We start from the raw sequence: 11,720 nt of genomic DNA, 5'->3' as shown, positions 1-11,720 counted from the left end.
AATAATAATAATAATAATAAATTTAATTAAACTAAGTAAATAATTCTTTTCTTAAAAAAAGCAAAGAAAACATTTTCAAGCACTTGCATGGTATACTAGTATACTATACAATTTGCCTGTTAATTTTGTTGATTCTCTTCTCTCGTCTGGTAGAATATGCACTTCATGAGGGCAGAGGTGTTTATTTTCTCTGTTCACAAATGGCATCTAAGAACCCTCACCCGCAGAGTCGAAATTATTGCCCGGCACATTGCAGGTGCCTCGCCATGTCTGCAAAATAAGTCCTGGCAAGTGGCAACGGGGTTTAAAGCTGCTGCTCACTTTTTGCTCTGTCCTTCTCTGCTTTTCCTTCAGCACATATGATGATGATAAGCTCAAGAAGTTGGGGACCGAAGTCATACTCCGCCCGTTCACCCCCGTGCATAGCTGCATCATTTCTTCCTCGCTCCCTGAGGCTCACGTGTAAGTTGTCTCACCCTGGGTTCACTGGCCTTCCTAGCTCAGAAACTGAAGCCGAGCTGAAATGACTCAGTAAGCCAACATATGTCAGGAGCCGTAGAGCTAGTCCTTTGTCCCCTGGAAAGGGACATGGAGTCTGGAGCTGGCAAAGCTACTCGGTGAATAACAGAACGTAGACAAGGTGTTTTAGAGCTAAGTGACAAAGCAGCTGGGATTGAATCACTCCATTTCTTACCTAGCCAGACGCTCTAATGTCAAATAGTTTGCAGAGCCTGATAAAATCTGTCTACAGTCCTTACCAGGCATGGGTGAGAATGTCTCAGCCTGTGTTCAGGGGATGTATTTTCCCCCAAGACTGAAGGAGCAATTTCCCAGAGAAGCCCCTGTAGCCGTCTGACCCACATGAGGTCATCAGTGCACAGCGTAGCAGGGGCGAATCGACCCTCCAAAGAACACTCTTGCTTTCTAAAACCTTGACATCTTATTCCCCTGGTGTCTGTTCCAAGGAAGTCCAAATGCAACATTTTCTTTTTCACTAGTTAGCACTTTTCAACTGGAAGATGAGAGGTGCAGAGATACACGCTTTTGACTTTAGGGCAGGGCTTCTCAACCTCAGCACTTCTGACGTTTGCAGAGAAATAATTACTTCTTTGTTGCAAGGGGCTGCCCTGAGGATCTCAGGGTGTTTAGCAGCATGCATGACCTCAATCTACTAGATGCTAGTAACTTCCTTCTCCCTCACAAAACCACTAAAATGTCTCCAGACATTTCCCATTGCCCCCTGGGAGCAAAACCGCACACACCCTACCCAGTGCAGTAGGGCAATTCCAAACATTTCTGCTCATTTGCCAGGTATTGATTAGGCTCCTACAGTGTTCACAGTGATAATGGCACCACTGACTGATCTGTAGGTGTCATTTGATTCTATCTTCTCTCCAGCCCTTCTATGTAGGTATGTTATTAATCCTTCTCTGCACATGAAAAAGCAGAAGCTCAGAGAGGTGTACTCACCTACCCAAAGTCACGGAGCTCAGTGTATGACTGCACTGGGTTTTGAGTCAGGTCTGTCTGAGTTCAGACCCCAACTGTCATCATTTCACACTACACAGAAAGTGTAGACTTTCTAAGACCTAGCCACTGAGGAGCTCATAATATACTTAGAAAGCCGAATCTCTTATACTTCAAGGATAAAATAATGCAAGAGTAAAACTGTAGGACAAACATAAAAGGATCCTTACTGAGAGTGCTTAATTCATGGATGGACGCTGCCACAACCACTGCCATCGTTTCCACGGTCACCATCATCATTGCCATAATCATCATTATCATCACCACCATTATATGGTCCCTGCATACTGGACACATCCTTTTCCCTGTCTAATACTCCAGCCTTTAGTGACCCTCTCATTTTTCTCCTACCTCCTTCTGATTGCTATTGTGATTGGCTTCTTGGTAGACCTCCTTGGTCAGGGACATTTCAACTGGCAACCTAAGCCTGATGTCCTTAAAGCATCTCCTTCCAAAAAGAGGCCTTGCGATTTCTTATAATGTCCTTTGGGAAACTTGCACGTCTGTCTGACTCTCCCACAGGCAAGGCTCCCAAAACCAAGTGGTGTAGATCAGCGAGCTTTCCCTTGCTTTGGAATCATCTGAAGATGAGGGAGGGAGGAAACGCCGTAGAAAATGCATATCCCTGAGGCCAACCATTGATTCATTTGGTCTAAGCAAATTAAGGATTAAATCAGCTCTGAAATGACTGGGGAGAGTTTTTTGGCTGTCTTCCTTCATGCCAGATGGGGAAACTCCAGCCCAGCAAGGTGACAGAACCTGTGGAAGGTCTCACAACATGTTTCTTGATCTCCTGCCTACTAAATCAGATGTTTACACCAGGTTTGTTACATAGGGTAGAGAAGTGCTATTATCGCTGTTATTTGTTATACCCTAGACCAGGGGTCAGAACATTTTTCCTTAGAAGGCTAGACAGCAAAGATTTTAGGCTTTGCAGACCAGATGGTCTCTCTTCCAATTACTTGATTTTGCTGTGGTAGCATGAACACCACCAACAATGGATGTGGATGTGTTTCAATAAAGTTTTATTTACAAAAACTGCTGGCAGATGGACTGGCTGTAGTTTGCTGATCCTTGCCTCAGGGTGAATACTGTCCTTTAGTCTCCTTAGCCATAAAAAAGGTTCTGGCCATATTGATAACCTGTGGTAATCTATGGCTATATTACAGACCACCTCAACGTGGAGTGGCTTTTAAAAAACAAAATTATTGCTCTACAGGTCAGCTGGTTTCTGCTGGTCAGGCTGGCATGACTAATCTTGGCTGGATTTGCTTTTGTGTCTGTACCCAGCTGATGGGAGAGCTGGAGTTTGGCTGATCCGTTATGGAACGGCTTCATTCCTAAGACAACTGGATGAATGGCTGTTGGCTAGGAGGACAGGGTTGTCTCTCAACAAGCTAGCCTGGGTTTATTCACATGGCCATCAGAGAGGGTTCTAGGAACAAGAGCCTGAGAACCCAAAAACCCTTTGAGACTTAGGCTCAGAATGACACAATGATCTTTCCACGACATTCTACTGGCCAAAGCAAGTCATTGGGCCCACCTAGATACCAAGAGTAGGAAGGAATCTTGATAGGGCGAAGCCATAAGATCGCATCACAGAGTGCACAAAGCGGAGAGAGACAGCATTGCTGTAATCAGTCTACCGAAAGCCATCAGGGCAGGCCTGCCTGGTCAATTCCTGAACTCTCAATTGTCACATCAGCCAATGCACATCAGAGTCTGGTCAGTCCTTTCAATCTATGTGATCGATCCCCAAACTGACTGATAATTCTGAATTGGCTTCATGGGAATCAATTCACTCATGTCACAGAAGACCTGACCTTTATCTTTAAAGGGGGAAAGGAATGATCTCTAGAATGAGAAACTGCTCCTCCCCCATTTCCTCTGTGAGATGGCGGGGCTGTTGTGAGCAGCCATGCAGTAAAAGCAGTGCTGGCCACCCATGCCCACCTCTGCCTCTGGCAATTGGCATGGAGTACTTGGAATGGTTTTGTGCACATTTTCTGATTTCTCTTACTGAAAGAAAAGAATGTTGTTTTCTTCCTGGGGGTTTATGCCCACTGGTATTCTGGTCAGTAAGGCAGTTTTAATAGAGTGGCTATTCAGGTGTACCGACTGCTGGTTCTCGTCCAGAGTTTCAAGCTTGGGGATTTTAGAAGCAGGCTTTCCGCATCTCTGCTCAGCGTCTTTACCTATTATACTCTACATTTAAGAAAATAAACACTTTTATCCTTTAATTTATTAAAATGGAAGACTGTGCTATGACTCGATGATACACGGTTACTATGAGAAAGGACCGGTTTCTATTGAGCATGTTTCTGGAGGACCTTCTTTGGTTTGTTTGTTTCACTGCAGGTTAGATGAGTGACCGTCAGGTCTGAGGCATGTTTTATAAACAGAGAAAGGTCCAGATCCATCAGAAGAGCAGACTTTTCACACGTTCTTTATTTACTCATTGTGTTTTATCAGATTAACAGCTAGGCACCAGTAAGATCTTGACTTCCCAGAATTGTCTTACTCGCCTGTGTCTTTGCCTCTACACATACCAATGTCCAGTAAATGTCATCTCATTTCAAATCAGGGCTCTGCCCCCGACTGACTAAGCGACTTGGCACAGCTTCCTTTACTCCTCACAACCTCAGTTTCCTCATCTGTTAAATGGGGCTAATGAATACCTCATGGACCCACTGCAAAGATCTAGGGAGAAAATGTATGTGATATACATGTGCTTTGAGCCCATTTTCGAAATGAGAGCCTGCCAACTACTATCTCAATGGCTCTCATAGTGAAGAGTGTTGTAACAGGTTCCCACTGTGCCCTCTCTGTCTTTGCAGTGAGCCCCTCTTCCGCCAGCTCTGCGCCCTCCACTGGCTTCTGGAGGCCCTGACTATCGACCACACCCACCACACCATGAAGCCCGTGATCACCTGCTGGAATACTAAGTATGCCTCAGCCCTGCAACTTGCCACAGACAAACAATAAACTGGACAGTATGGAAGGGACTCGGATACATCTCTCCCCTCCTGTTGCTATATTTGGAGAGTTGGTAGCTTTAAGAGATTTTTGTTTCGTTGTATTCTGTTTTTTTGAGAGATTTTTGCTATAGGACACCATGTGCTTGGCAGAGACAGAGATAGAAAGTAAGAAATCACCCCCTTGGGGGGGGATAGCCATGCTGCAATCCTTTCTCCTCCGTTCTCCTCCTGGTATCTTGGGCACCTACGCATGTGTGCCTGGCATCCAGGACTTGAAACCTAGTCGGCCATGTGAGAGTCCAGTGACACAACTGTTACACCATGTGCTGGCCCCAGCTTTAAGAGTTTTTATATGGGCTCTGTGGAACTCAAGCAGGGGTGAGCCAATACAGCTCAATTGACTCAACAGAACCAATTGTGCATACCTTTTTCCAGAATCTCTTTCCAACTCTTCATTCAGTGACATCGTATTAGTAGCTTAAAATCAATCAATAGAGTGGAGATATTTACGCCATAGGAATTGGCAAGCTGCACCAGTACACCACTGGATCCACAGTTAGATTTCTCTCCAACTGTTTTCACCTGGTTCTCTTCCTTTCCCCTTCTCCCTTTCCATCTCTGTTTTTGGCTTTCCTCCTCCTCTCAAAGTTTTCATCTTGGTTTCCTCCTCCTCCTCCTCCTCCTCCTTCTTTTTCTTCTTCAACTATATATTGGTGGCTATTTCATCACTTGGACCAGAGGGTGTACTTAGTATTGAGGTCCCTAGAGCAGCTACAGAATATCCAGGTCAAGAAAAGTGTTAGGTGTCTCCTCACCAGAGGGGGCAGCCTATTACAAAAGTTTTAAGGTCCTGTTGCAGGAACTACATCATACACACAAGATGGAACAAGGGACAGAGGCATGATGAATATACTGTTTTTTTGTTTATTTGTTTGTTTTATTTTGTTTTAGAAGGTTGACTGCAAAAATGGGACAAAAAAAAAGTGAAGAACTCTGACTTGCAGAATTGAATTTGCACTGTGAAAATCATAGGCTGAATTAAATAAAATAGTTCCCTATCCCCAATGCTAACACTCCCCACCCCTATTCCCCAGACACTGATAACGGCGCCCTCTCACAGCCCTGGCTCCCAAGTGAATTTAATATTCTTTCTTTCCAAAATCCTGAGTCTTAATTAACTCCTTCCTCCTGAAGACATCTACCACTCATTCCTGACTTCATGTCTTGCACCAGGGCCCAAATAACTAACCTCAAAGAAATATAAGTTATGCATCTCCTGACAGGTAACTCAACTTGTTCATGGAGCTAGGCTGTATTTAAAACTGTAGTTTCCATTGATATAGTGGCTAACAAGATTTATATATTTTTAAGTAGCAGAAATCCATTTTTTTAATGGGAACCCCAGTAACATAAAAGAGACTTTTCTAAATGAAACTTCTTCATTAGGCAAAAGGTTTGGGGATCCAGGAAACCACGGGACCCTCCCATTTGCTCCTATTCCCATCATGACATCCCAGTTATTTCTAAAATGTCACTGTGGCTGCCAAAATTTCTTTGAAATCCACTGCCTTAAAACATTCCCCATGCATTATTTATTTGTCTTTAAAATAAAACTGCTCAAGTAATAAATGAATACAATTTATTCTTATGGAAAATTTCCCCAAAATCCACAAGTACAGAGTATATAAATTATATTAAGTATAAAAGCTTTTAGTCCCTCCCTAAAACCCCCGCCTTAAAGAAAGCCCCTTTTAAAGGTCTCAATTGCACCCTTCCAAATATTTCTAGTGCTTTTCCCTTATAAATACATACAGAGACATACTTAAAAAAAAAAAAAAACCAGAAATGGGATTATACTCTGAATACTTCTTTTTCTCTACAGGATTTTCTCCCTTTTGCAATAACTCGTGAGCCTCTCTCCATGATGGTACACACAAAATGCCCACATTCTTTTTGTTTTATTAAGAGAGATTTTTGCTATAGGGTGTGTGCACTCACCAGAGAGACAGAAAATGAGAAATCACTTCCCAGACGGACGGCCATGCCACCACAATCCCTTCTCCTCTAAGGATTTTGGGCACACGTGCACATGCACTTGGCATAAGTTTCAAGCCACTAGGTCCAGGACTCAAACCGTGGTCAACCACGTGGAAGTCCAGCACCTTAACCACCACGTCACTTGCTGGTCCCAGGTGTCCATGTTATTTTAAAAGCAGCAGACTATCTACTACATAGCTAAAGCATAATTTAGATAACAGGTTCCTATTAGCAAACCATTCCCATATTTTTGGCATTTCAAGTGAGTAGCACTACACGGGTTATCCTTACATGTATCTTTAATGCTCTGGTGCAAATATTCCTATTGGCTAGGTTCTGAGATATGGGAACTGCCAGATCAAAGAAATACCTAATTTTTTTCACAGTTAAATGCTCATATTCTAAGAAAAAAGCCCCTGAGCCAGAGGATTTCTAATAGCATTTTGTCTTCTTGAGCAAGCCTCCAACATATGGGCACCCATTCTTCCAGAATAAGGAAAGAATATCATGTAAAATTTGAATTGAGCAGAGAATAACAACCATCTATTTCCTTTAGTTGCTTTTATAGAAGTACCCAGATCATGACCAACAATTGTCACATGTAGTAAAAAGACACAGTGGTCACATTGAGAGTAGTAGATATTCTACTAAGATCTGTAAGGACAGAATTTCAACAGGAATCTGAGGATGTCCAACTCTATATGAGCAGAACGTAAACCAGACCTCACCCAAACAAAAAATGCAATCCAGAAAAGGAAGTCAGAGTATTTTGTTGAGGTTTGGCTTTTTTAGTGAACCATTGGTTCCTGAGGAGAACTGTAGTTTGAAGTCAATTGTATGCTGGTAAATGTGGGGTCTTTTTTTATTACATATTGATAAATTACAGTAAAAACAGAGACATACTTAAAAAAAAAAAAAAACCAGAAATGGGATTATACTCTGAATACTTCTTTTTCTCTACAGGATTTTCTCCCTTTTGCAATAACTCGTGAGCCTCTCTCCATGATGGTACACACAAAATGCCCACATTCTTTTTGTTTTATTAAGAGAGATTTTTGCTATAGGGTGTGTGCACTCACCAGAGAGACAGAAAATGAGAAATCACTTCCCAGACGGACGGCCATGCCACCACAATCCCTTCTCCTCTAAGGATTTTGGGCACACGTGCACATGCACTTGGCATAAGTTTCAAGCCACTAGGTCCAGGACTCAAACCGTGGTCAACCACGTGGAAGTCCAGCACCTTAACCACCACGTCACTTGCTGGTCCCAGGTGTCCATGTTATTTTAAAAGCAGCAGACTATCTACTACATAGCTAAAGCATAATTTAGATAACAGGTTCCTATTAGCAAACCATTCCCATATTTTTGGCATTTCAAGTGAGTAGCACTACACGGGTTATCCTTACATGTATCTTTAATGCTCTGGTGCAAATATTCCTATTGGCTAGGTTCTGAGATATGGGAACTGCCAGATCAAAGAAATACCTAATTTTTTTCACAGTTAAATGCTCATATTCTAAGAAAAAAGCCCCTGAGCCAGAGGATTTCTAATAGCATTTTGTCTTCTTGAGCAAGCCTCCAACATATGGGCACCCATTCTTCCAGAATAAGGAAAGAATATCATGTAAAATTTGAATTGAGCAGAGAATAACAACCATCTATTTCCTTTAGTTGCTTTTATAGAAGTACCCAGATCATGACCAACAATTGTCACATGTAGTAAAAAGACACAGTGGTCACATTGAGAGTAGTAGATATTCTACTAAGATCTGTAAGGACAGAATTTCAACAGGAATCTGAGGATGTCCAACTCTATATGAGCAGAACGTAAACCAGACCTCACCCAAACAAAAAATGCAATCCAGAAAAGGAAGTCAGAGTATTTTGTTGAGGTTTGGCTTTTTTAGTGAACCATTGGTTCCTGAGGAGAACTGTAGTTTGAAGTCAATTGTATGCTGGTAAATGTGGGGTCTTTTTTTATTACATATTGATAAATTACAGTTACATACGGTAAAATGTTTAGCAAACAATTCTCCAGGAGGTACAGAGCCATGATTTGTAACAATGCCAATTCCTGTGGTGTAAATACTCCCACTGTAGCAGATTTCAAGCTTACCCAAACTATATCACTGAACTTGTAGTTGGGAAGAGATGTACAAACTGGTTTTCTGCAGCTGGTATGAGCCAGCCCTGGCACACCACTGCTTGGAATTCATTTTTTTTTAAATGCATGCATCAGGATGGGGAGGGAGTTTTAAGTTCTCCAGAAAATGCTAGAAAGTATCTTTTAAAAAATAATAATTATTCAATTTAATTTTATCTATTATTTTTTTTTTTAAATTTGGCCAGAGAGAGACAGAGACAGAGAGAGAGGGAGAAAGAGACAAAGTGAAAAACCAAGCCACTAGATCCAGGACTCAAACTGCAGTCAGCCATTTATTGGGAATCCGGCACCTTAACCATTATACCCCATGCTGGCCCTAGAAAGCACCTTTTTAGTTAGTAAGGGGGAAAAAAAAAGTCTTCCTTACAATTCTTGATCTTTATTCATTATGCCATATAGTGTGAATTTCCCCAGATCTTCAAATACATTTCTTTTTTAAGCCAGAGAGATTAGAGTGCCTACAAGCAAGAGCTTTGAAATCAGATAAACTTAGATGAGTCAAGGCCCTGCCTCCTTATAGCTGTGTAACCTTGGGCAAGTCACTTAATTTCTCTGGGTCTCTGTTTCTTCTTCTATCAAATGGGTTCCTGCCTTAGCAGACCTATTAAGAGGATTAACATCTAACACGTTTTATTGCATTGGCTGTCCCAGGGAGACACGCTCTACTGGGGAGGCCAGGTGGATATAATTCCACATTTCTGAAGAAAGACCAGACACTCAGGGGCTGAGCTGCCCAGGCACAAAGAACTTACCACTCCTTTAGGAAAACTAAAAGGCCAGAACACTCTGCCTTACAAATGTGGCACAAACACCTAAACCCACCTATTAAACCCAGCTAATGAAAACAGGTAGCATCTGAGTGCTTGGCCTATTACCTCACTTAAGCCTTGTTCCCACTTACTAATGAGAAAACAGAGGCACAGAAAATGTAAGTAAATGTGTTCAGAGTTGCAGAGCCAGCAAAAGACAACTCAGGATTTGAACCCAGGTAGCCTACCTTCAAAGTGTGAGTGTTTAACCATTAAATGACCATTTCTCCTGTTTGTAACCGAAGTCCAATGTCTTTAATTTTGAGAATAATCTGCTGCTCCTCTCAAAAAAAAAAAAAAAAAAGAATATCTCATTATAAAGTAGTACTTACTAAAAGGCTCCAGGATACAAAAGGGAACCGAATTATCAAGATGATATAATGTATTATTTTCTTTTATAAAATAATTAAAAGTGCCACTCTGCACTTGCTGTTCTGCAATTAAATTTTTGCTACTTAACTTAATATAGAAGGAACATCTCTCCTTGCCTAAACTTTTACTGTAGAGTTTTTTTTTTTTTTTTTTTTTTGAGAGGTTTTAGCTATAGGGTGCATGAGCTCGCTAGAAAGACAGACAGACAGAGAGACAGAAAGCGAGAAATCACCCTCCCAGGGGGGGGAATGGCCATGCCGCAATCCCTTCTCCTCCATTCTCCTCTCGGGATCTTGGGCACACACGCACATGCACCCAGCCTGAGTTTAAACCACCAAGTCCGGGACTTGAACCACAGACGAGTACATGAGAGTTCAGTGACATAGCCATTACACCAACTGCTAGTCCCCCTTTACTGTAGAGCTCTTTAATATATGAGTGAACAGAGACATTTGCCCACTCCTCCAAGACCTTTTAGCTTTTTCCAAGTTTCCACTTTCATGAAACAATTGACCATTGTTCTGAACACATAAATAATTTTTTAAATTTAAAATTATCTTCCCTTTACAATGTGATCCCCCTCCCCCCAATCAAGAAAGTCTTCTTTTCCTCAAACTTGCTTTTTCCAGGCACTACCTAGGGATATTGTCATGGAGAAAACAGGCAACGTCTCTGCTCTCAGGAGCATCCATCCTGGGGAGTATGGGGGAAGCAACAGGCAATAATCATGAAATAATCAAGATACTTTGGGATATTTATAGACGTCATGAAGAAATTGATAGGTGACATGATTGTGATGGGATAGGAGGGTTCTGTTTTAAATTGGATCATCGAGGAAAGACTTCCTCTGAAGGTGGCATCTGAGTAGATCTCTGGTTCCCCCTGCTCTTCTCTTCACATGATTGGATTCCATCGCTCCTGCACTCTGGTCCTTAAGTGGGCACCGCTATTGGAGCAGGAGCACCTGTCAGAACAGTCATATCTATCAGGAGGCAGGGGGCCACCTGGCCTGGGAAGTCCCAAGAGCTTTGACCTCTGCCCACTCCCTAGTGCACAATCAGCAGTTCTTCCCCTTGGTCATGGACATGTGAATACATCTGAAACCAGCCAACAGACTTTCTATCCTGAGACGCAGATGTTTCACCCCAAATAGGAGTTCAGGAAGAGACAGTGAAGTGTTTGAGCAAATAGCTCTGATTGCCACTGTAGATAGACATCTTCAAGTGACTGCCGGGAAGAAAATGTGCTTGGTGAATGCAGTTAAAAGAGATGCAATACTGCTCAACGCCCTCTTCCCTTGATTTCTGACAAATAGGGTCTCTGAACAAGCTTCAGTAGTGGAAAATTGTGGCCTGAAGATTATAGCTATTTCTCCCCCAAAGAACTGCCCTCATGCCTCATTCCCTGCCACCAGCACCTCCCCTAAGCCACACCACGATTTCAGACAAAAAAAGCACGTTGTTGGGACCAGCGAATGGTGTAATGCTAATGTTGTTGGACTCCCACATAGTGAACCATGATTTGAGTCCCAGACTCAGAGGCTTAAAACTCACACTGGGTGTGTGTGCATGTGTGCCCAAAATCCTTAGAGGGGAGTGGAGAAGAAGGGATTGCAGTGTGACCATTCCTTCTGGGAAGTGATTTCTTGTTTTCTCTCTCTCTCTCTTGTTTCTCTGGCAAACACATACCCTATAGCAAAAAAAATCTCTCTCTAAAAAGAAAGTACGTTGTTATTAATAGCTGAACTACATGTGCTTCTCTATATAAGGTACCTGCCAAGTCCTTAACAACTCTCCTTTTTTTTTTTTTTTTTTTTTTTTTTGAGGGTTT

General features: G+C 42.2%; 1 protein-coding gene across 1 annotated transcript in view; it reads left to right on the top strand.

Moving 5' to 3' along the window:
- CCDC60 (coiled-coil domain containing 60) overlaps positions 1-11,720 on the top strand; it is a 202,052-nt gene that overhangs the window by 151,056 nt on the left and 39,276 nt on the right. Inside the window, exons 4-5 of the mRNA XM_006151553.2 lie at positions 355-462; positions 4,365-4,472. Coding sequence (XP_006151615.1) covers positions 355-462; positions 4,365-4,472 — 216 coding nt within the window. The remainder of the gene's footprint in view (positions 1-354; positions 463-4,364; positions 4,473-11,720) is intronic.

The sequence above is a fragment of the Tupaia chinensis genome, unplaced genomic scaffold (genome assembly GCF_000334495.1).
Source record: "Tupaia chinensis unplaced genomic scaffold, TupChi_1.0 Scaffold000320_1, whole genome shotgun sequence".
Classification (NCBI taxonomy): domain Eukaryota; kingdom Metazoa; phylum Chordata; class Mammalia; order Scandentia; family Tupaiidae; genus Tupaia; species Tupaia belangeri.
This window is presented reverse-complemented; position numbering and strand designations above follow the sequence as displayed.